This window comes from Leptodactylus fuscus, chromosome 2 (genome assembly GCF_031893055.1).
Source record: "Leptodactylus fuscus isolate aLepFus1 chromosome 2, aLepFus1.hap2, whole genome shotgun sequence".
Taxonomy (NCBI): domain Eukaryota; kingdom Metazoa; phylum Chordata; class Amphibia; order Anura; family Leptodactylidae; genus Leptodactylus; species Leptodactylus fuscus.
In genome coordinates, this window is record NC_134266.1 from 176,133,612 (window position 1) to 176,159,913 (window position 26,302).

Here is a 26,302-nt window from a genome sequence, read left to right on the forward strand (position 1 = left end):
GTCTGGTGGGGCGTTTCTTACCGCCAAGCTTAAGTTGACGCTTAACTGTAAGGAACACCCTTTTAAAAGTGGGAGATATTGGTGCTGAAACTAAAGGCACCGATATCTCCAGCAGTGGGTCTTATACTGGGAAAGCCAACTATGCACAGTATATACAACCGCACTTCTTCTTTAAGAGATTTTTATTTTGCAAAGCTTTGGAGAAGAGTTATAATCTAAATAAAACTATATACATTTGGTATCCCAGGAATCACACATAAACAGAATATAGGTGACATTTGATTTTGGCTACAGATTGCACGCCCTAAAAATGAAGCCTGCAAGAAACACACACACAAATGCACTTTTTCTCCCATTCCACTCAATTCTGAATTTTTTTTTCCAGCTTGCTAGTACATTGTACAGAATAATAAATGGTACCATTGTGAAGAACTACCGTATTTTTCGGACAATAAGACACACTTTTTTTCCTCCAAATATGGGAGGAAAATGGGGGTGCGTCTTATAGTCCGAATGCAGCGGTGGAAATACAATGCGTCTGTGTCCCGTCCCTATCCCGTCTGTGCGAAGCAGAGAATGGCTACAGATAGAGGGTACAGGTGGCGCAGGCAAGTTAGAAGAAAGCCTGCGGCACCTGTACTTGTTTGTCATGCCCCTTCCTGACATCTGTGAGGACGATGAGGCAAGGTCATGAGTAGATAGATACTACTGTACATTGACTTGTCTGTGTACTAGACAAGTCAGTGTACAGTAATATCTATCGACTCGTGAACTTCGCTCAACTTACCTGCTCAGAAGTGCTGCGGCTGCCCTCTGCTGGTACGGTCGTCTGTCCTTCATGTGGCTTCAGAGCGCCCTGCGCCCCGCCCCTCTAGACTAGTATTATAGAGAAGGCGGGGCTTAGGAGAGTGTGGGCGGGTACTGGGAGGGGAGACATGAGTGATGTACTCACGTCTCCCCGTTCACACTCTCCAGCCGCACCAAGCCCCGCCTACTCCCTGCATCTCTACAATACTAGTCTAGGGAGGTGGGGGGGGGGGGCGCAGAGCGCTCTGAAGACATGTGAAGGACAGAGGACTGGACCAAGAAGAATCGGGAGCTGCAGCTGTGCAGGTAAGCGGACACCGGTGGGGGGGAAGGAGGAAATTATATTATTATGTTATTAAATATTTTACAAATTTTTACAAATTTTTTTTGCTTCAAAATCTTTTTTCCATATTTTCCTCTTCTAAAACCTTAGTGCGTCGTATGGTCCGGTGCGTCTTATAGTCCGAAAAATACTGCAAACATTAAGCCCTATTATGGTTCTGTGAATAGAAAACTAAATAAGTTATGGGGTTTGGATGGCAGGGAGTCAAAAACAAAAATCAAAAATTGAAAAATGCCACCAATGGGAAGGGGTTAAATAATAAAAACAAAAATAAAAGAAAAATGAAGAACTATGTGATGATTGCCTAATTTTTCTGGTAGGAAATCTAGCGAAAATGGCAGGCAAGTCATTTTTAGCTATTTATAGGTTATCTTCTAATTATAGTACATTACAGCGAGGTCCCAGTAGACAGATACATCTTAGAATGATGTACATATCCTTGACGACAGTAGTGAAACATTGTTGCAAAGGCAAAAACAGGCAGGGAGCAGCTGTAATTATGTATTGTTGGGATGACATCAGGAAGTGCATCACGGTTGCTATACATTGTTCCAGAATTACACTTTGGTGACAGGTTAGCTTGCTGTGTCAACTGAGTCATAGGCATGCAAAAAGTTATGTTAAAGCAAATAAGTAGCTATCAATTCTGAACTATAAGATTACAAAATGAACCAAGTTGTCCACATATTCATTACAACTTCAAGAACTTCCAAGACAGTATCCTACAAATTATAAGATATACTAAGCAACTATTTCTGGATACACATAGATAAAGACAGTAGTGTAACTAGCAAAGACTGGGCCCCATAACAAACTTTTGACTTGGGCTCCCCCCCACAGCAAAGCACCCCTTTCCTGGCCTCTACACAGCATAACGCCCCATTTACACACAGTATAATGTTTCATAGTGGCCCCTCTACACAGTATTATGTCCCACAGTGCCCCTGTACACAGTATTATGCCTCATAGTGGCCCCTGCGCAGTATAGTGTTCCATAGCAGCTCCCATACAGTATAATGTCCCACACTGGCCCTTCCACACAGTATTATGTCTCATAGTGGTGTCAACGGTGTCCATTTTAAACACTGAAAAATGTTTTCAGTACGCTACCCATGAACTATTATTATACTCTAGGGTCTTTGCAGACCTCCGAGTAGAATGATTGGAGGGCAAGGGGAGATGAACAACATAAAAAACAGTGGTATTTACCTCTCTGTGCTACATTGCAACTCCCTGCTGTTTTCAGTCCTCTTCAATTACGTTACAGACGTTGGTTACGCTAGTGTCATTATGCGTCACAATGCCGGCCTGACCCACATGAAGTCTCTGACGTCACTACAGAGTCCCGAAGACAGCAGGGAGATTAGCGCTGGAGCTCAGGAGAGGTGAGTAACACTTTTTTTTATGTTCGCTCACCTCCCCTGTGCCTCCAATCATTATACTCAGGGGTCTGATGTAAGGTGCTGAAAAAGATTTAGATCAGGGTTCATAGAAGGCCGCTTCAGAATAGTCCAATGTTTTCCTCTTAGCCATTCTTGGGTGTTTTTAGCTGTGTCTTGGGGTCATTATCCTGTTACAAGACCTATGACCTGTGACTGAGACCAAGCTTTCTGACACTAGGCAGCACATTTCTCTCTAGAATCCCTTGACAGTCTTGAGATTTCATTGTCCCCTGCACAGATTCAAGACACGGTGTCCCAGATGCAGCACAGCAGCCCCAGAACATAACAGAGCCTCTTCCATGTTTCACAGTAGGGACAGTGTTCTTTTCAAGATATGCTTCAGTTTTCCGTCTGATTACATGAGCTGATGTGCCTTGCTAAAAAGTTCGATTTTTGTCTCATCTGTCCATAGGAAATTCTCCCAGAAGCTTTGTGGCTTTTCAACAATTTTTATTCATTATTACTTTTGACAGATTCAAGTTATTTATGTGACCATTGTGGGTTCCTTTCATTAAACGAGGGGTACCAACAATTTTGTCCGTGTGTAAGTTGCTTCAAAGACGCGCAAGAATTGATGCTATTTTGAAGGCAAAAGGTGATCGCATGAAATATTGATATATCTCATATTTGACTTACCCAAGACTTTCGCACAGTATTGTGTGTGTGATATATATATATCACTATTAACTAGGGGTGGACAATTATGACCAATAATCAAGATCACAATTAATCAGGATTAATGGCGATTACTTAGGTCATGCCCCCCGTTTAAACCATGCCCCTTTTACTGTATAAGCATGTGTTAATCTCATTGTAGATATGTCTTGTGAGGTTCACTCAATAGTTTTGTTCGGACTTAACATGACCGAATCGAACCTGCTATTGTACTCTGGGATCCCTACAAGCAGAGGCCCAGAAGAAGTGATCAAACAGTATTATTCATCTCCTGGGCTTCTGCTCAACTCCCTGCTCTCTTTAACGCTTGCCTCTATGGATTACGGCCCCGCGTGATCTAATGAGGCCCAATCATAGGACAGCGATTAATTTAGGTGTCAGTTTTGCAGGTATGTGCCCTGGCTACCACTATCACTGCGAGAAGGGCTGGTGTCACAGCACAGCATCATCACTGGATGGTGAGAAATGTCCCCCTTTACAGTACAAGTCTATAGAAGAGTACCCAAATACATTTTGAGACCCCAGAGAATAATAAGCAGTTGGTCAAGTGAGGTGTGTAAATATAACAAAGTCTTACTCATCCCTCCTGGGCTCCATCGTGGCATATGAAGCAGCTCCTTATCCTCTTCAGGCCTCCTGAATGACATCCGTGGACCCAGGTGACTGCCAACATTATCCCAATGCTGATACATTTGAATATAATGCTGAGGCCCAACGTTGCAGCAAAGCTGCTTTTTTGTTGCTGATTTTGCTGACACTTTTTGAGCCAAATCCAGGAATGAATTTAGCATAAAGAAGTATAAGTACTTTCTATATAGTTCCCATTTCTTTTGAAGCCACTCCTGGCTTTGGCTCAAAAAAAGCAGCTTTTCTACAACATGTGGCCTCAGCCTAAGGTTCGATGATAATGGGGCAAATGGACAATTACTTGCCATTGGACAAAGTTGCAGCCTCTGGTCCTGGGCTATGATTTATTTGCCCTTATTATATTCTACAACTAGCGATGTTATAGAAATGAAGAGGAGACTGTGAATTAGAGGAACAGTGCAAAAAAAAATAAAAGGAGGACACTAGATAATTCATGCTGAAAAGCTCTCCGCAATCCTGCCAATATATATTTTCCATATACAGTCCCTGTCGCTTCTCCATGTTGTGGAATCAAAAGCTTATAACCTGACTTTACAGTTCAAGTGACGGTCTGGGGTGCTGGAGTTCTTCTTATACACCCCCACTAATTAACCAATCAATTAGTGAGCGCCGGCGAGGCTGTACACTAGGATTGGGGGCATTATATGACAAGGCGACAAAACTTTTGTCTAGTCAAAATCTGACCTTTCTGTGTTCATTAAACAATCAATATTTCGCCTTTGAAGCCAATTTATTTTCTTAACAAAAAAATACATTTGGGAGGATTGCAGCTTTCATATGAGTCATTTCTCAAACCAATAGATGAATTTAAAGTCAGTTTATAAGCTTTTGATTCCAAAACATGGATAAGCAACAGAACTTTTGTCAGGGACTGTAATAGATACAGCACTCATAACTGGACCTCTGCCTGGAGGATGAACAATGGGGATAGAACAGGATAGGAGATGCGACGTCTTGTAAGGTGAGCCTGTTATCAGACAAGAGATGTCCCAATGGAACACCATTCCAACAACACTAAACTAAAGCAACATGGGAAGAATATGCAAATCTGTCTCCCAAGATGTAAACAGGGAGACAGTGCCTCTGTTTGCTGCCCTCTATAGCAAGCAACCCTGAACAACATGCCCGACTTCCCAGAAGCCTTTGCTGCATGATGCGAGGTTATAACCAAATCAGTTTCTCAGCTACGGACGGCACTGTTTCTGTCTCTTTGGACTTCATCAGCGCAGCATAGAGAGAATTGATTTGGTTTAAGTGAGGGGCTGAGAGACCAGATTAAGGGGATAACGTCTATCCTTCTCAGGTGTGTGGAGACTTATAGCCATAGTTGCTCCACTGCAAAGGAACATGGGAAGAATATGCAAATCTGTCTGGCTTTCCTAAAGACAGAGGTGTAACTTGAAGCTCCTGGGCCCAAGTGAAAAATCTCTAATGGGGCCCCTACTTACCATGTACCATTTAGGATAGTCATAGAGATTTGGGGCCCCCTCAGGGTCTAGGGCCTGGTTATGAGTACTACCTATGCACCCATACTAATACTATTAGATGTACACCTGCTCTCCTCCTAATGCCTGTAGCAGACATCATTCTCCTCAGTGATGACACGTGACAAGTGATATGTCACCTGAGGGATACACAAGTACATGTCCAGTACATGTGCCATGGTGATGTGTACACATTGATGTGAGCGTACGTATTCTGAGCAGCAGGAAGGTACGCCGCTGCACGCTAGGGGGCGCTGTAGACACTGTGCTACTTTGAGAGGCGGCGTTACAGGTCACAGGAAGCGGATGTTTGCAGGCAGCAAGCAGGCTGGCTAACTAGAGTAAGGAAATGAAAACAGAGGGTGACGCTCTTGCCCCGAGTTCTCTACTGCTCTGGTGGAGTTGTGCTGAGGTGAGAGTGGAGAGTAGGTGCTGAGAGTTGTAGAGACTGCACCTGGGACTGAGAGAGACCCTGACAGGACAGCTTACACAGGCACCGGACTGCTTGACGCCGCTGACAGGAGACTGCTACTGGAACATTTCCACCCTGGGACACAGGGGCAGGACGAAGAAGAGGGCGGATTGTATTCACATGCTGTTTTCCTAGGAGAAGCTCGTACACACAGCCAGCATGGCCCGGATCCCGGCCCTCAGCCTTCTAACCCAGGAACACTGCTGCTGCTGCGGACACACACGGGGAGATCATGGCGACAACCGCACCAGTACCAGCAGATCCGTGCGGGATGACAGGAACAGCCGTACTCCATGTACCGGCATCTACAGCCTCCTGCTCACCTTGTTAACCCTGCACACAGCCCGCAGCCACACAGAAGGTGAGAGCCCTGCTGACATGGTGCCCCCTCTCTGCCCTCCTACTGTGCCCCTTCTGGCATACCTTCAGGGACCCCCATGCTTGTGGCACCTTCTTAGCAAGGGAGCCCCTTCTGTACTTGTGGCGCCTTCTTAGCAAGGGAGCCCCTTCTGTACTTGTGGCGCCTTCTTAGCAAGGGAGCCCCTTCTGTACTTGTGGCGCCTTCTTAGCAGGAGGGACCCTCTGTGCTTGTGGCGCCTTCTTAGCAGGAGGGACCCTCTGTGCTTGTAGCGCCCTCTTAGCAGGAGGGACCCTCTGTGCTTGTAGCGCCCTCTTAGCAGGAGGGACCCTCTGTGCTTGTAGCGCCCTCTGTGCTTGTGGCGCCCTCTTAGCAGGAGGGGCCCTCTGTGCTCGTGGCGCCCTCTTAGCAGGAGGGGCCCTCTGTGCTTGTGGCGCCCTCTTAGCAGGAGGGGCCCTCTGTGCTTGTGGCACCCTCTGTGCTTGTGGCGCCCTCTGTGCTTGTAGCGCCCTCTGTGCTTGTGGCGCCCTCTTAGCAGGAGGGGCCCTCTGTGCTTGTGGCGCCCTCTTAGCAGGAGGGGCCCTCTGTGCTTGTGGCGCCCTCTTAGCAGGAGGGGCCCTCTGTGCTCGTGGCGCCCTCTTAGCAGGAGGGGCCCTCTGTGCTCGTGGCGCCCTCTTAGCAGGAGGGGCCCTCTGTGCTCGTGGCGCCCTCTTAGCAGGAGGGGCCCTCTGTGCTTGTGGCACCCTCTTAGCAGGAGGGGCCCTCTGTGCTTGTGGCACCCTCTGTGCTTGTGGCGCCCTCTTAGCAGGAGGGGCCCTCTGTGCTTGTGGCGCCCTCTTAGCAGGAGGGGCCCTCTGTGCTTGTGGCGCCCTCTTAGCAGGAGGGGCCCTCTGTGCTCGTGGCGCCCTCTTAGCAGGAGGGGCCCTCTGTGCTCGTGGCGCCCTCTTAGCAGGAGGGGCCCTCTGTGCTCGTGGCGCCCTCTTAGCAGGAGGGGCCCTCTGTGCTCGTGGCGCCCTCTTAGCAGGAGGGGCCCTCTGTGCTCGTGGCGCCCTCTTAGCAGGAGGGGCCCTCTGTGCTCGTGGCGCCCTCTTAGCAGGAGGGGCCCTCTGTGCTCGTGGCGCCCTCTTAGCAGGAGGGGCCCTCTGTGCTCGTGGCGCCCTCTTAGCAGGAGGGGCCCTCTGTGCTCGTGGCGCCCTCTTAGCAGGAGGGGCCCTCTGTGCTTGTGGCGCCCTCTTAGCAGGAGGGGCCCTCTGTGCTTGTGGCGCCCTCTTAGCAGGAGGGGCCCTCTGTGCTTGTGGCGCCCTCTTAGCAGGAGGGGCCCTCTGTGCTTGTGGCGCCTGCCGTAGGCTCATTTACTTCACACAGTACATTTTTACTTTTGCATTCTGTGGTTTCTTGAAGCTGTGAATCTTGTAAAGTTTGGTACTTTTACTTTCGCCCAGAATATTACCAGTACTGTGCAGATTTGTGGTAGATTAGGAGGAGTAATGGTCTGTTCTTTATATGACAACCTAATAGAGGAGAGTGATGTATGACCCCGTGCAGGGGCCTCTCCTGGCAGCTGGGTTCACTGGGCCTGGACCTTTTTGCTCAATATGACTTACAGATTCAACCTGACCTTGTGGTGTTTTTTTTGTTTTCTTTTTTAAGTATATCAAAATTTGGGATTTGTAAATATGCATGTAAATAGTTATTTGGTGGGTTAGTCTGTGGGTAGCCTGCTACCGATATGTAGTGTATTTGGTTAGTACTGTTTGCTAAATGTAGCACATTGGGGTGATACATGCAGAATATGTAGTAAATGTAATCTTTTTTCCTGCTTTAATAAACTTCACAGTTTTCAGTGATATTTTTTTGTACATTTGACCAAATGCAGTTCTTGTAAATAGTCGGACACTTCCGTAGTATTGACCACATTTGTACAGCTATAATTGTTACTTCCCCTTAAGCCCATTACAACACTTCCATCTCATGTAGAAAAATTGCTGCAGAGACAAATTGTCCTGGTTACCCAATTGTAGCTCAGATTTCATTAAAGGAATTCTCCATGCAAAAACTCAGTTTTGCTAAGTACATTGCCTGAGGGGGTGGGAAGACTGAATAGAGTTCATGTATCATGCACCGAACACTTATGGAAAGGGTTTGTTGTGAAGAGAGACCACTTATACTGGTTTATGGCATTATATGTTAGCCATACAGTTGTATCTTTAGTTCAGCAGATGTCTTCGTAACGCTATGAAATTCCTTTTTGATAGAAAAGTCCAACTCCAATAAGCTGAGCATAGATGCCCTCATTATTTATTTTTAGAGCACCATTAATTCCATGGTGCTGTCCATTATATTAATTCCATGGTGCTGTCCATTATATTAATTCCATGGTGCTGTCCATTATATTAATTCCATGGTGCTGTCCATTATATTAATTCCATGGTGCTGTCCATTATATTAATTCCATGGCGCTGTCCATTATATTAATTCCATGGGGCTGTCCATTATATTAATTCCATGGGGCTGTCCATTATATTAATTCCATGGGGCTGTCCATTATATTAATTCCATGGGGCTGTCCATTATATTAATTCCATGGGGCTGTCCATTATATTATTTCCATGGCGCTGTCCATTATATTAATTCTATGGTGCTGTCCATTATATTAATTCTATGGTGCTGTCCATTATATTAATTCCATGGTGCTGTACATTATATTAATTCCATGGCGCTGTCCATTATATTAATTCCATGGCGCTGTCCATTATATTATTTCCATGGCGCTGTCCATTATATTATTTCCATGGCGCTGTCCATTATATTAATTCCATGGCGCTGTCCATTATATTAATTCCATGGCGCTGTCCATTATATTAATTCCATGGCGCTGTCCATTATATTAATTCCATGGCGCTGTCCATTATATTAATTCCATGGCGCTGTCCATTATATTAATTCCATGGCGCTGTCCATTATATTAATTCCATGGCGCTGTCCATTATATTAATTCCATGGCGCTGTCCATTATATTAATTCCATGGCGCTGTCCATTATATTAATTCCATGGCGCTGTCCATTATATTAATTCCATGGCGCTGTCCATTATATTAATTCCATGGCGCTGTCCATTATATTAATTCCATGGCGCTGTCCATTATATTAATTCCATGGCGCTGTCCATTATATTAATTCCATGGCGCTGTCCATTATATTAATTCCATGGCGCTGTCCATTATATTAATTCCATGGCGCTGTCCATTATATTAATTCCATGGCGCTGTCCATTATATTAATTCCATGGCGCTGTCCATTATATTAATTCCATGGCGCTGTCCATTATATTAATTCCATGGCGCTGTCCATTATATTAATTCCATGGCGCTGTCCATTATATTAATTCCATGGCGCTGTCCATTATATTAATTCCATGGCGCTGTCCATTATATTAATTCCATGGCGCTGTCCATTATATTAATTCCATGGCGCTGTCCATTATATTAATTCCATGGCGCTGTCCATTATATTAATTCCATGGGGCTGTCCATTATATTAATTCCATGGGGCTGTCCATTATATTATTTCCATGGCGCTGTCCATTATATTAATTCCATGGCGCTGTCCATTATATTAATTCCATGGCGCTGTCCATTATATTAATTCCATGGCGCTGTCCATTATATTAATTCCATGGCGCTGTCCATTATATTAATTCCATGGCGCTGTCCATTATATTAATTCCATGGCGCTGTCCATTATATTAATTCCATGGCGCTGTCCATTATATTAATTCCATGGCGCTGTCCATTATATTAATTCCATGGCGCTGTCCATTATATTAATTCCATGGCGCTGTCCATTATATTAATTCCATGGCGCTGTCCATTATATTAATTCCATGGCGCTGTCCATTATATTAATTCCATGGCGCTGTCCATTATATTAATTCCATGGCGCTGTCCATTATATTAATTCCATGGCGCTGTCCATTATATTAATTCCATGGCGCTGTCCATTATATTATTTCCATGGCGCTGTCCATTATATTAATTCCATGGCGCTGTCCATTATATTAATTCCATGGCGCTGTCCATTATATTAATTCCATGGCGCTGTCCATTATATTAATTCCATGGCGCTGTCCATTATATTAATTCCATGGCGCTGTCCATTTGAGGATTTATGTACAATACACAGAACAAGTACAATACTAACAGTGACCACCCGGTGCTGCCTGACGGAGGGCCCTGCCCACAAGGGCTTACAATCTATGAAGGAAGGGAGATAGAGACAGTAGGTGAGGGTAGAAGCTGTTTAGATGGTGGCAGTAGTGCTATTGAAGGCCTTCCTGTAGCACTGGTGATCAGCTGTAATCTGTGAGGTACATGACAGCAAGTCACTGTGTGACTGCCATAGAAATGGATGTATGTATGTTGTAGTATTGTATGTATTGCTTTCAGTAATAGCAGTTTAGTAGAGACTCTTTGGTGATACTATAGAGTGGTATCTACAAGGACCTTTACACTATAGCATGTGGTCTACTCCTGGGACAGTAACACTATAGTGTGCAATAACATGAAGTCTACACTGCTGTACTACGTGTCATAGCACTGTTTCTTCTTTAAGTCCTTCATATGATGTGCCAGTAAAACAGTTACTCCGACTTTAAAATATAATGAATCATGTTACTGTTATGATTATTGGTATTGTTTAATTAAATGTACTTTTATAGGAAGTCAGTCTGACTATTTAATGAATAACATTAGGTTAACTCTATAGTTTTAGGTTTCTATTGTTCAGGTCTGCATGGTGACCTGAAAGACGGAGACCCTGTCCGCTTAAAGGGGACCTTTCACCACCTTGGACACATGCGGTGTAATAAACCGCTAGAAAGCTGACAGTGCGCTGAATTCAGCTGAAATCAGCTTTCATGTTCTGTGCCCCTGGTGAAGAGGTATTGTTGCCGGTACTGTAGCTCTTCACTGTCAGAAGGGTGTTTCTGAGAGTCATTCAGGAATGCCCTTCCTCACAGTAGCATCTATTGCGCTATACTGTGAAAGGGGGCGTTGCTTACTGCCCAGCCATGACGTTGAGCGGTGAGGAACGTTCCCCCTAGTACTCGTCTATGAATGAGCACTATCAGGAGGGGAGGAAGGCGTTCCTCACCGCTCTTACAGTTCAGTGCTATAGATGCTATTCTCTGGAAGGGTGTTCCTGACTGACGGTCAGAAACGCCCTTCTGACAGTGAAGAGCTACGGTACCGGCACCAATAGCTCTTCACCGGAGGCACAGATTGTGAATGCCAATAGTGCACTGAATTCAGCGCATTGTTGGCTTTCTAGTGGTGTATTTCCCTGCATGTGCCCCAGGAGGTTAAAGGTCCTCTTTAAGAAGAAGTTACACACATAAATCTGCGGACCCTATAGACAGTTATGAAAGGGTCCGAGTTTGACCAATAAATAAAGACAACGGTGCTTTGGCCTACTCACTCCACAGCCTGCTGAGGTTGGCAGCATGTTTGTGTGCTATATAGAGACAGACTTGGCTGGTGTATTGTGAAGATCACATGCGCTAGTGGCCTCTCCTCTGTACCGTACACACCTTTATTTGTGTGACCTCGCCATGTGTTTAGAGGTGATACAGACTTATCCTGCTACTAATGCAAACAAATAACATGTTTCTAGTACAGATTCATTCAATGGGAAGTTCGGAAAACAAATGTGCTCACCTGTCATGACCTCACCTGTCATGTGATCAAGTGTGAGAAAGTGATATTTCACATGATTAATGTGTCTTATTGCCAGGTGTAGCCAATGGACAAAAACTGCCCTTTTTTCATCTCTGACAAATTGAATAATTTGCAGTACTCATGATCTCTATCCTGGTAGATCCCCTTCTGCTTGGTGATCTCACACAGGGAGGAGTGGGCTCCTTTGTTCCAGCAGCTGGTGAGGGTATTAAATGTTTTTACCATAGTGATTGACTTGTAATCTATACTGACCAGTACAACTGTATTCTGCTGCTTTAGATTGGTGCGCTCTGTGTCGTTTACAGTAATATAATAAACTATTGGGGACACATGAATATTTGTACATTGTACCATGTTGTGAGTGTACATAGTCAAGGGTCTTCAACATAAGAATCTACTTATTATACACAAAGATCTGTCTGTTGTCACACTATGGAATTACATTACTACCCTGTTTCCCCGAAAATAAGAAATCCCCCAAAAGTAAGGCATGGGGGGAGGTTTTGTTAAATTGCCTAATATAAGACACCCCCGAAAATAAGACATACCCAAAAACACTGCAGCCGGCAGAACACTGTGCACGATGTTCCGTGTGCACAGGTATGCCGGCTGCTGCCTCTGCTGTGATACCACTGTTCCTGCTGCTGTAAGATGAGCTGGGAAAGCATCGTATGCTGCGGGGAGTCCACTCTCCCAGCTCATCCCACAGCAGCCGGAACAGTGGTATCACAGCAGAGGAGGCAGCCAGCTTCCCTGTACACACGGAGCACAGCGTTCAGCCGGCTGCAATGCCCACTAAGTGAGGCTCTCCGGCACAACTGCCGGAAGCCTCGCTAATCTCTGCTAATCCCTGCCAACCACTTCCACCACTATGACCAACAGCAGCACCAGCACTGCTATGAAGATGGGGAAGGTAACTAGCATACCTCCCCACCACCACCTCTTGCACCACCTACAACCGGCAGTCATGTCGGCACTCCGCTAAAGAAGCGCCGGCATGACTGCCGATTGTCCCCCGCTCCATAAGACATCCCCCGAAAATAAGACAGGTCATATATTTTGGAAGAGAATTTAATATAAGACACTGTCTAATTTTCGGGGAAACAGGGTAGTGCTGCTATTCCATACTCTTGGAGCCTCAAAGAGTGGTCTGATCCTGCTGCTCTGCTGTCGTCTTTTGTTGGAAGTCCTCGCTGGCTGTGACGCCCCATGCCTTCACTAAGGCTGCAGATTTGTAGAGCAATTCCTGGCATGGTTCCAAGATGCTCTGTTAGGGTTTCACCCCACTCTCTTAGGAAAGTAAATGGCACTTAAGTTTACATGTGCTGTCAGCTTGGCCCGACACAGCCACTTTAGGTTAGGACTGAGCCGTCAACACATGCGCAATGTTTCATACTTGCTGAAGAGAGTTGCTGCTACTGATGTAGTGAAAAGTAGGCTGACGTCAACTGATCTACATAGAAGGGGGTGTGCAGGAAAGGCCCAGGAGGTGGAATGAAGGCCAGGGAGGGTATGACGCTGCTCACAGAGCACAGGAGGCGTTCCCCCTGTACTCCGAGCTTCATTAGAATAATAGCTAAAAAATATTATATATTTCAAAAATGGCTGTGAGCAGAAGAACAGAAAAGGTAGGGCTAGAAGGCTACTCTAATGTGGGTTTATTTAATAACGCATATTTTGAATGATAGAATCCCTTTAAAGGGAAAATAAATCGAAACATTTTATATACACCCCCCCTTGCAGTTATGTCATTGTACTTCTGCAACCTTTCATTTTCTATTACTTATGAAGTCTCTATGTCATTGCGGCACAACCTTTTCCCCTCCCAGTTGTTAAACAGAATTGCGACAAATCTTGTGGTTTCCTCTTTTCTCCTTTTGCTTTTCTGTAGAAAACAAAGTAGGCTGGATTAGCTACTGCACACAGTCACCGACCCTCTTGCGGTTATGTACCCACGACTGCATATAAGTAGTATAAAAGTAGTTTCAAAACAGAAGCATGTTATTCAGTGGGCAATTATATTTTTAGACTGTGTCCTCCCTGCCCGATATGAGCACACCTACTAATCTGCCAGTTGTCCATATCGGGGTGATTTTATAAATTTGCAGAGCACTGCAGGGATCGGTAGGTGTGTTCACTCTTCCTCTGTTGTGGACAAGCTGACATGCTCATGTCGCTGACACTTCTGTAGTCCGACTGCTTGTACATACAATAGTGGCAGGTTGTTCATGTGACCCTGAGTCAACAAGTTGGCCGCAAAGACAGAACGCAGAACGTGTGGTCTACTGCAGTGCTCTGCAAATCTAAGAATCGGCGCAGCGGGACTAAGTCCCGGTTCATATCTGCATGTGGGTTTCCATTCGAGGAATCTGCTCGTGGACCCCCCAGAACCAAAACCTAATCTGCATAAAAAAGAGGTTACCTTAGGAAACCGGTGGACCCCTAACGATTATAGTGGTGTCCATGTAACTTTTGCTTGGTTTTTGCACAAACAATGCGGAGAGAAAAGTCCTGCTTGCGTTTTTAATGCGGAGAGGGGAACAGAATGACTCGAATGCCAATGTAAACAGAGCCTCAAGTATAATATATTGCGTGCTCACTGCCTAAAAATGTAATTGCCGACATATCCCCTAAGGCCTAATACAGGAATTTTTAATTTATAATTTACCTTGTGTGGCCCATTAGCTAAGTTCTACCTATTACAGTCAGAGTAGTAGAACTATGCATTGTCCAGTTGGTAGTAATGGCAGATACCATATCAACATTTCTAAAGCAAATTAAAGGGGTTGTCCCATCACAAGGATCCTATCTATACTGCTTGTTAATGTGGATGTAAGACTTTTCCTAGATACATTGCTTCAGCAAAACTGCTGTGTTTGTCCACTATCTTACTTTATTCAATTCATTGTTGACACAGCCCTGACTTATCTGCTGAAAAGTCAAGTGATGTATCTGCCTGCTGTCAGGGGTAGGGAGGAGGGGCTAAGTGCACGGGAGCGAGCCTGTGTTTCTAGCTATTCCTGTGTCTACACCACATGACCTTCCTGCACTTACATAGGGGAGAGCAGCTGCTTTCATTTCTGAACGTCTTCTGTTCTCCCAGTTATCAGGCTAGCTAATTCAATTGTGTTCATTATGGCAGAGACAGGCAGTCTCTGTATGTAACACAGAATGGAGTTGCTGCTGCCTGTACTTCATAGTCCAATATAGGTGGACGGAGCTACACGCGATTTTGGGGGGTGGAGCTAAACGGCAGGCTGCATGTGAAACCCCGCCCACCAAATGATGCAAGAAACCAGGAAGAAAGAAGATTTTACAGGAGTGAAGACTGGTGAGTATGCGACGTGGGAATACCCCTTTAAGGATTTGGGAAGGGATTTTTCCCCTAATGTGGTATAATTGTCATCTGCCTCATAGGGGTTTTTGTCTTTGTCTGGATCAACATAGTAGATTGGACCTGATGGAAATATCTTTATTCAAACTCTTGAATTTATGTAACTCTGAGTAACCCTTTTAAACCGTTCACATTGTCATGGGGTGTATGTCAGGATTTTCTTTGTATCCTGGTACAGACTCTGGATCACATTTAATTTATTGTAACTTTTAGGCCCCGTTCCCACGGAGTAACGCGCCGTAAACACGTGTCAGAGTGAGGGCTGTAAAACAGAATCCCATTGACTTCAATGGGTGCTATCTTATGCGTGCTACACATTGAAATCAATGGGAGGCTTTTTAACCCATTGATTTCAACGTGTAGCGCACGTAAGATGGCACCCATTGAAGTCAATGGGATTCTGTTTTACAGCCCTCACTCTGACACGTGTTTACGTGTTAGAATGAGCGGAGCGTTACTCCGTGGGAACGGAGCCAAAGTATCTTTAATAATCTAGGTGAAACCATCAAGGCAAGTATGTGACTGAAGGAGGGGGAATCTCTTTATTATCACAGAAATAACGTTTTGGTATGGGTATGAAGTCATAGCTGTTCATGTCCCTTCTTGAAACCTCTCTACAGCTGAAGTTCCATGTTGTGTAAACACAGCTTTTTTTATTGCAGATTTTGTTGCATTTTTTTTTTTATAGCCAAATCTAAGTGGCTACAAAACTAATGGAAACAATATAGGAAGCTGTTATACTTCTACCTTCTGCTCAACCCACTCCTGACTTTGGCTCAAAAAACTGCAACAAAGAAAGCTGCATTAGGGCGGGTTCACACCTGCGCCAGGTCTCCGCTTTGTGGGTTTCCGTCTTCTGCCTGAGAAAATGGACAGGAGACAGAAACCTGGCAGTCAGTGTCCGCCCGTGAGCGTCTTCTGGTCTCCGTGGCGATACTGTTTTTTTTTTTTACCGGACACAAAATCCTGCATGTCTGACCTTGTGTTTGGTTAAAAAAAAAACCCCAAAAAACAGTTTCGCCGCGGAGAGGCAGAAGACGCTCACGGGCGGACACTTTGCAAACCCATTCTAATGAATGGGTTTGAAAACTGACTGCAGGTTTTCCTCTCCTGTCCAGTTTCCCTCCAAAAATAAGCATTTGGTGCTTAGTAATTTGCAGGCTAGCTGCAAGGCACCCATGCTAACTTACTGAGCCACCATGCAGTCCAGAAATAAAAAGGAACTGGTCACCATGACTATGTAGGATTGATACGTAGTTTTGTTCAACATGGTTCGGTATAGCCTGTCATTTATTTCTCTTTTCTTTCTATGTTTATAATGTGTAATTGAGTGCATTGACCGCTATCTCTGTAGGCACAATCACTGATGAGTGCAGTGGGCGGTCCCATTAGGGATTGACAGCTATCTCTGTAGGGACCGCCCACTGCACTCATCAGTGATTGTGCCTACAGAGATAGCTGTCAGTTCCTGATGGGACCGCCCACTATACACAGTTACTCCTTCCAAGCATAGAAAGAACAGAGAAGTAAATGACAAGTTATACTGAATGTTTTCTTGTAAAGCTATATATCCTTCTGCTCAGCTCCGCCTGCTCTATAACATGGTGACCTCATTTTTTTGGTGACAGGCTCGATTTAAATAACATGTCAACAAATGTCTCAAATGCCTCTCTGATTTTAGTAACTTTTTTACTTGCTAAATCTGCTTTGCAGTTGTAGCCTTCTATTATTAGCTGGTAGTAGTATATAAAGGGAGGTAATATTAGGTAAAGCTACTTTGGTTTGACTCATTCGTTTATTATTCAATTTAAAATCAGATACCTTCTATACCTAACAGGACTATAGTCCAGTTTTATTAGGGTTACTTGGGTCCTGTCGTATCTTGAAGCACAGTGACATTTATAGTAGACTTATTACAGTATACCTCAGCAAGTGAGGAGGATTTTTTGGCACAGTTTCATAGTATAGTACACCCAATGGAATTATCAATTTACCTGCAATGTGAGCCTGCTGAGTAATGGATGCCTGCCTATCCACAGTTTCCAGGGAACACCCAACTTAGTCTCTGTCCCCTAAGGGTGTAGGATTGCCTTTAACAATTTCATAATTCTGCTCCAAAAGTGAAAATAATTGCATTTTTTGTGAGTCATTGTATTTTTTAAATGTTACAGCATGATTCTGAGCTATAAAGAGCTGAACAATTTTATTTATCAGCCATGCATCAAATGTGTCAGGGAAAAATAATTATATTCTTGGAAGTGACTAATGTAAAAAGTGAAATTTGACAATCTAATGCTTTTCATGTAAATTATGAATGTTTTGTTTTATTTTTTTCCCCTCTATCCAACACAGAAGATTTTGTTATGTTTAAGTTAAATGTTTCGGTATACTATTCAGTATAAGTAGTCATTTGAGTCTCTGCTTATTTAGTAGGCTGTCCTACTATGAGTGACGGCTTCCTCTTTGAGTGTGCATGCAAATATACGCTATATGGACACACACATTGGTACACACCTCGTTTAGGGGTTTTCTAGCACTGTGTTCATGGCAAAAGGGAAAGGGGGTGATTTGAACTTTTTTTTTTTTTTCTCATTCAGTGTTAGCCCCCCAGAAGTAGAATGCTGGCTTAAATTTGATGAAAGGCTTTTTATTGGTATGCAAAATTGTGCATCAGGAGAGTGATCTACCTCTTGCTTGGAAGAAGTCGGGGGGGGGAGGGGGAGAGCTCTCTTTCTGTTGCGATGTACTCTTTTCTCATTTGCATTAGAATACAAATCAGTTTGTCAATATCAAGCAGCCATTTCACAAATAAATTATAGCACTGTAGTATAAAAGTTTTTTAAAAAAATTAGTTTAAAAACCCCTTTATAATTAAAAAATGCACTATGTAAACTAAATAAACTAGATTAGGCTAAGGCCCCACAGGGCGTCCTGCAGCAAAAAAGCACTGCAGGAAAAACCGTGGTGGCAACGCATCGCGGTTCTTCTCACAGCGCTTTAGACAGAAAATTCGCAGAGATAGCTATGGAGGAATCGCCAGCGTTTCCATAGGTATGATTGACATGCTGCGATTTCCAAAGCCGTGCCGCCCTGACTGTAAAATGCCACCATTTTTTTTCCATTTTGGCATTTATTCCTCGTGGGGTCCCGGCATTAGATTAAATTAACTAATTTGGTATTGCTGTGTGCTGTTGCCTATTGTGTACGGTGAATGCTGTAAAAAAACAAAAAAAAACAAAACCTCACAATAGGCAAATTATGTATTGCCACCATGCTTTCTCCAGCAATAGTAATAAAAAATGATTAAACAGTCATACATACCAAAAACTGGTACTGATAAAAACTACAACTTGCTTTACAAATAAAAAGCCCCAACATGGCTCAGTCAAAAAAACGGTAAAAAACAACAACCCTAAAACTCCAAAACATTTGTATTTTGTGAGAAATTACACTTTATTTAGTAAAAGCGGTAAAACATAACCCCAATATAAATGTGGTATTGCCGTCATCATAATTAGCCCTGTCATTTTTAGTGCAGCGTGAATGCTGTAAAAACAAATAACAAAAATTACAGAATTGAATGTGATTTTCACATAGACCTTCCACAAATGTTGAAAGCTACATCAAAACATTATAAATACCCCAAAATGGTGGCAATTGCAAGTACAACCTGTGCGCAAAGAATAGGCCCTCACATAGCTATGTAGACGGAAATAGTTATGAATTTTGAAAGGTAGATATATGAAAAAAAAAGTCGCCGAGCATCAACTCCTGATCTACAATACCTTATTACAGGGTGACTGTTTCATCATACCAGGTCATTTTGGACAGTTGTATGCTTCTGACTCTGAAAAGTTTGGGGAATGTCCTTTTCTGTTCCACCATATCTGCCCCAGTGTACAAAGTATTTTTTATGCTTATTTTTGCCACTCCGTGCATGAGTTGGCTACTTGTACTTGTTCATATGGTTTTCAATTACTCCTTTATGAGTTGATTGTTTAATATAGGAGGGTTTCTTGACTGTCTACAACATATGTTTTTTGTGTCTATGCTTCTTTTTTTATTTTTAAAGGTAACATAATACATCCTTGTCTGTCTCATTATTTATGTTGTAGTCTATAGATACTCTGACTATTGATGCGGGATTGAGTCATGTGACCGATGGTCATGTGGTGTAAGATCTCGGCACGTCTGTCTTCATTAAGGTACGAGAATTTGTTTAAGATAATATGAGGCTTTGATTTGTTGTTATTAAGCCTCTGTAACGATAATATTTATTTTATAGAGATTGATTAATATATTAGATATAGTAATATGTAATAAAAATAATTTTTGTATATCTATTAATCAATCTATACTTAAATTTTTTTGTTCGATGCATTGTATGTTGTATGCATTTTTACATATGTATTGTGATATGTTAGATGTATTTATTGTTTTTTTATGTTGAAGGGTTAATTGGGGGTGGAGTAGGTTAATCGGGGTGTGCGCCATATAACCTTGTCTTTTGAGATCGTGTAGTATGCCATGAGGAAGGAACACTTTCGTTCTGAAACGCGTAGCCACATCATGTGTTTGCTCGATTTTCTACTCCCTGTTACCATGTAACATTTTATCTGGATTCAAAATAAAGGTTATATTTTATTGAAGATTTTCTGCCTGGTTGACGCTGGATTTTTTATTCTACTGATCACATATTCTTCAGTTGGTTCAAGTCTGTCTGGCATCCGAGCCTCCCAGGAAATAATTTTTTTGTCCATGGTTTGGTGAGCTGGATTTATGGTTTTTGTTTGGTACAATGTACAAAGTATGGCTGGGCGAGTTTGGTTCTACACAGAGCCCTGACCTGACCCCATTGAATACTATTGAAATGAACTAGAATGGAGAAAGTGATAAAGTAGCTCTCATCCAACAACAGTGTCTGACCCCATAGATGCTCTTCTGGATGAATAGGCAAAATTTCCCACAGACGCATGTACACTACAATGTTGTAGAAAGCCTTCTCAGAGGGGCCACACGGTGGCTCAGTGGTTAGCACTGCAGCCTTGCAGCGCTGGAGTCCTGGTGTTCAAATCTTGCCAAGGGCAAAATCATCAAAACCATCTGCAAGGAGTTTGTATGTTCTCCCCGTATTTGCATGGATTTCCATCCCATATTCCAAAGACATACTGATAGGGAAAAATGTATATTGTGAGTTCTATTTGGGGCTCACAATCTACATAAAAAAAAAAAAAACCTTCCCAGAAGAGTAGAGACTGATTTAGTTACAAAGGATATGCCTATGGATATACTGTAGAATGGGATGTTCCATAGGCATCCCAATAGTTTTGTCATTATGGTGTAGCTGTTAGGACTCCAGTGGGTACACCTACTCAGTGACTGAGACTAAAATGAGGAAAGTAAAAGTTAGGTCCAATTCAGAAAGCAATGTTTGGTGTGTAACGTGCTGTGAGTTCCTGCTCGACTATGGCTCTAGTACTCTCCGCATCATTGGAATACAGGACAGTGGAGTAGGGACGTGGAATCCGTGTCAAAATCCTGCTCAAAAAAACGCCTCCCATTGAAATCAATGGGAGCCTGTCATTTCCTATTTACACGAGCGGTTTGTTCCTGCTGTCCTTTCTTCAGGTGGATTCTGCAGCTGAATAAGCCGTGGCGTCCACCACGTAACACCACCCTCTGGACTAGGCCCATTCATTTGGGCCTAATCCGGAGCAGAAAGCCTTGACTGGATGCCAGTGCACCGGCATCCCAGAGCAGCAGTCGCGACGGAATATTTTCACACGGAACACCGTGTGAACTAGTCTGCCGAGTGAAGCTCTGTAAGGCAAGTCAGACATTACACGGCACGTGCACAGAGGTGTTTACAAAGCTTCTAAGTACCTCATGAATCATTTTTATGCACATCGCAAATCTGAACATCTTTTCTTTTTAGGAATAAATACGATCCAGTATGTGTTCATTATTCTGTCTAGAAAACCGTCATTAAAAATAAGTAACGTTCAATTTCTGTTTGAGAATAGTTTGGGTCATATGAGGGTTGGACACCATTTATTGATGTATCACTTTTGTAAGTGGCCTTTTTCCTGTTCCCTCAGACAGTCTGATTTCTGGCTGGTTTCAGTATGTAAATTGTGTGTGACACAGATGCTGGCCGTGCATATTTCACTCTGTTGATGACAGTGATAGCATACGTGGCAGGTGAATATTCAGACAGACACACTGAGCTGTATTTAGTTTGCATTTACGAGGTCATTACTCATTTTGTAAGGATATCAACTCCTGCCCTTTGGTTAGCAGTTTGGCAGTCATTCAAAACAACAAGCCCTCTCTTTAGTGAGCGTACATTTTACATTTTCTTAATACTGAAATTCATTCCTTTCATTTTCCTTTTAGTGGTTTGCCACCGGTGCATTTCAGGAACAGTTCCTCAAGTGCATAGGTTACAGATGTATAACAATTTGTGCTGTTGAAGAGGTCCTTAAAGAGGACAGCCATCCCATTGACATAACAAATAAGACAGGCGGGATTAAAATAGACGTTAAAAGAGTTGTCCAGGATAATAATAACAATAATATTTATTTGTATAGCTCCATTAATTCCATGGTGCTTTACATTTGACGGTTTACATACGGTACACAAAATATATAAACAGATATCTGCTATCAATGACCGACTGGCACAGTGGGATAGAGGGCCCTGCCTACAAAGGCTTACAGTCTATGAGGGATAGACACAGAAGGTGAGGGGAAAGACCATTCAGATGGTGTTGTGGTAACAGTAGTGTTATTGGAGGTTGTAGGCCTTCCTGAATAGGCGAGTCTTCAGGGCCTTCTTGAAGCCTGTGATTGTGGGGCTCAGTCTTGTGTGTCTTAATTTATTTTTGCTGACGTTTTCTTAGGCCTTAAGTTTCTGGTGGTGGGTGACGTATCCAATGCACACAACTCTGAGCTGGAACCAGTAGCCTCAGGTCACTGTATATTGGTCAGACTTCAGTATTGCAGTTCAGATGCATGGAACAGAGAATAGTTCTTGTTTAATATGTAGAAAACAATCCAGTTGAATTGCACTACTGTTGTACATTGTAGTAAATTAGACTTTTGGGCTCTGGACAAAGATCTCCAAATCTGCAGATCAATAAGCATGCTGCTTTAAGGAAAGCCATGGCTACATGATTTTTGTAATCTGGGGGTTAAAGAGCTTGCCTCCCACCATTATATATTCAGAGGAGTTTTAGTGAAACTTCTCTTTTAAAAGTTTCCTATGATGTGGAGGATTTCCTGTGTTAATAAACTTGCTTCTTGCAAGTGCTGACCATACTGACCAAGATTTAGTCATATCTATTTTAAAAAAAACTTTTAAATGACATTTTGGTCAACCCACAGTCTGATTCTATATAAAAACTTTATTTTATTTTATGTAGTATTTTATGTAACAAAACTTCAATGATGTCTCCCTCATTTCTCCTTTCTACGTATGGCCCTTATAATTGTGTGCATGGTGCTAGGCGGTGCTTGCACTTACCAGACTCACACAGGCAGAAGCTGTCGGTCACAGCCTATTTCTGCAATGTTCAGAGAGTACATGGTGGATGTCAAACGAGACCATCCCTGGGCTGCCCCTTTTATATCGATCTGCTATCAGAGAAGGGAACTCCATGCAGTAGCTGGGAATAGGCTCCATGCGTAGTCTCAAGACTGCAGTTCGGATGAATGTGAATGTTGAAACTACACATATACCTGTATGCTTAACATGATGGGCAAGGTTTTAACTACCATTGTAACATTAAGGCCAGTACTTACTGTGGGCTGGGGATCTAGGTATCCTTTATCTGCAGCCTAATCCTATTAATATTATAAATGTGAAAGTTTGTGGGTTTGTGAGTTTGGATGTTCGGATGTTTGTTCCTCAATCACGGAAAACCCGCTCCACCGATTTGGCTGAAATTTTCCACAAACATAGTCACTACACCCGATTGCGCAATAGGCTACTTTTAGTCACAATAGTGCACATATGTTTGTGCCAGGACCCCCACAAAACCCAAACTCACACCACCATCTCTGCAATCTCACACACTTTGGACCATAGCAAGCCACAAAATTCCTATTACCCTCTCCAGCCTCGCCCCTAACCCCCCACAATCCCATATACATAGACTTTACCACTTTGCCCCTCACCTTAACGATACTCCAGGAGGTGCTCTATAACGCTCCGGAGCAGCCATGTTTGCCGACCCCCACCGCTCTGACAATCCGCGACACCCCCCACCCATGTCAATACCCCTAGGCGGTCTAATAAATGCAAAAAAAAAAAGTTTAAAAAAAGTAAAAAAAATATAAAAAAAATAAATAAGGATTAAAAATTCAAATCACCCCCCTTTCCCTAGAACACATATAAAAGTAGTTAAAAACTGTGAAACACATACATGTTGGGTATCCCCGCGTCCAAAATCGCCCGCTCTACAAAGCTATACAAATATTTTTCCTGTTCAGTAAACGCCGTAGCGGGAAAAATGGTCAAAAGTGCCAAACCGCCATTTTTTCACTGTTTTGATTCTGATAAAAATTTGAATAAAAAGTGATCAAAGCAATAACATTTCCCGAAAATGGTAGAACTACAAAGTACACCCGGTCCCGCAAAAAAAGACGCCCTATACATCCCCGTACACGCACGTATAAAAAAGTTACGGCTGTCGGAATATGGCAACTTTTCAAAAAATAATTTTTTAACACTGTTTTGGATTTTTTTTAAGGGGTCAGAATGTAAATAAAACCATATAAATTTGGCCTCCCCGGAATCGTAACGAAACACAGAATACAGGGGACATGTCATTTTGGTTGCACAGTGAACGCCATAAAACCAAAGCCCGTAAGAAAGTCGCAGAAATGCATTTTTTTCTTCAAATCCACCCCATTCAGAATTTTTTTCCTGCTTCCCAGTACATGATATAGAATAAATAATGGCGGCATCAGGAAGAAAAATTTGTCCCGCAAAAATTAAGACCTCATATGGCTCTGGGAGCGGAGAAATAAAAAAGTTATGGGGTTTAGAAGGAGGGGAGTCAAAAACGAAAATCAAAAAATGCCATCGGCGGGAAAGGGTTAACTTCAAATACTTCTGTCCCAAAGTCACTATGTAAAGTTTCTCACAACACCGTATATATAGCAGCTCAAATACAAAGTAACTGCAACACAAAAGTCTCACGTATTCCCTGAATTACAGCAAAAACAAGATACAAAGTTACATTTCATATCCCATCCCTTATACACAGTACGAAAACCTTACCCACACCTGTATATACCCACTGCTACAATCACCGCAGACCAAGTCGCGGGTACCAGCTATACTCAATATAACCTGGAGAATTTGCTATCCACTCCACTTTTTCAAGTACGCAAACATTTAACAAATCTGTATCCACCCAATTCTCGAATCACCGCTGACGAAGTCGCGGGTACCAGCTAGTACATGAATACTTCACAAAACATTTTTTAAAAAAAAATCCCATTTGTAGCAATGAAATTGTAGACTGCAGTTATTTTTTTAATGGATTCTTGTCTAGGCTTGTTATCATGGCCTGCGCCCTGCAGTTCTTTCTCACTATCAGATCTTTCAGAGGCAGGTGATACTCTTAGTTGCTAATCCGCTCTTTACTCGATAATCCAGGCCTGCCTTTACACTGTCGTGTACCACTGTTGTGATAGTAAAAGTCATTGCACTATTGGCTTTCCGCTACGTATAGGTCAAGTGCTGTACTATGGCTAATGCATAGTGGACTGTGCGGAATGATAATATAATACATGTGCAGTCTGTCTCGGAGAATTTGAGACTGTCCGCTGGTGGGGAGACATGTGCACTTCACATTAACACATTTTCATTTTATCTCCCACACACACAGCACAGTGCTGTACCCAGTTTAAAAATCCAGCTTTCTCCATAATAATCCAGGATCTTTATGCTTGGTTTTATTCATTTTTTGTTGGCTTTTTATTGTGGTGATGCCACATAGTCTAATAGTCTTGAGTTCAATTCTGACTATACATCTTCTTAGAGTTTATATGTTGGTCACCTATTTACCTTCATAACTTTGGCTAGGATAGATGGATTCCTGTTGAATGAAGGCAAAACTAGAAGTACAAGGAAGGGGATTGTACAGAAAACTGTTGCTTATGCCATCAGGACAGCATGGGTCAAAGTTCCCCTAGAGTCCTATAGAGGTGGTCCTAGTTGGTGTCATTGCTTTTATAAGTTTTAACTTTTTTATTTCGGTAATGCCTATCTTATAACGTAGAGGGGGTAAATGGACTGCTGTTGTATGGCTCCTAAGCAGCAGCAGTGTTTATAGTATATACAGACTGCTGCCCATTGGTATATACACCTCTGCTCAGTAACAATGTGAGTTCTCATCCTTGAAGCCTGTAGGAATTATGGTTGGGGGTCCCTCACCTGTATACTTATATGGCAGCTCTACATAACATCACCACGTCATTCACACATGTATTATCCATAGACTATACAGCAGGTATGATTGTGCCCCCATTTTGCTACATTGTCTGCTGCGCCCCATGGTCTAATACAATTAATGTAACATTTTCATCTTCTCTCTGGACCTTTTCATACAACCAGATCACATATAGGTCATGGAGACATTAGGGCTGATTTATAAAGTCTGCCATTTTTGGGCAATTTTTGCTGAAAAGTCCCATAAAACATTAGTGGTGATCCTTATCAGTCTGCAGCGTTCCTCCAGTTAATGTTTTCACTGGCATTAATAAGACTAATACATCCATTGAAGATCTACATATTCTTGCTCAGGGCTAAGGAGTTGGAAACCCAAGCTCCAAAATCAAAGAACTATTTTTCAAGTGTATAGTTTTTAATATCATATAATAAGATGGAGTTCGTTGCATATTTTACCTTCATTGAAATTGACTAGATTTTTAA

The 26,302-nt window shown here is 42.9% G+C and overlaps 2 protein-coding genes across 5 annotated transcripts in view; both read left to right on the forward strand.

The window, feature by feature from the left end:
- INPP4A (inositol polyphosphate-4-phosphatase type I A) overlaps positions 1-26,302 on the forward strand; it is a 528,838-nt gene that overhangs the window by 497,909 nt on the left and 4,627 nt on the right. The window lies entirely within an intron of this gene.
- TMEM131 (transmembrane protein 131) overlaps positions 5,704-26,302 on the forward strand; it is a 121,498-nt gene continuing 100,899 nt past the window's right edge. For all 4 annotated transcript variants that reach the window (XM_075265169.1, XM_075265170.1, XM_075265171.1 and 1 more), the window contains exon 1: positions 5,704-6,232. In XM_075265169.1, coding sequence (XP_075121270.1) covers positions 6,031-6,232 — 202 coding nt within the window. In that variant the 5' untranslated portion in view covers positions 5,704-6,030. The remainder of the gene's footprint in view (positions 6,233-26,302) is intronic.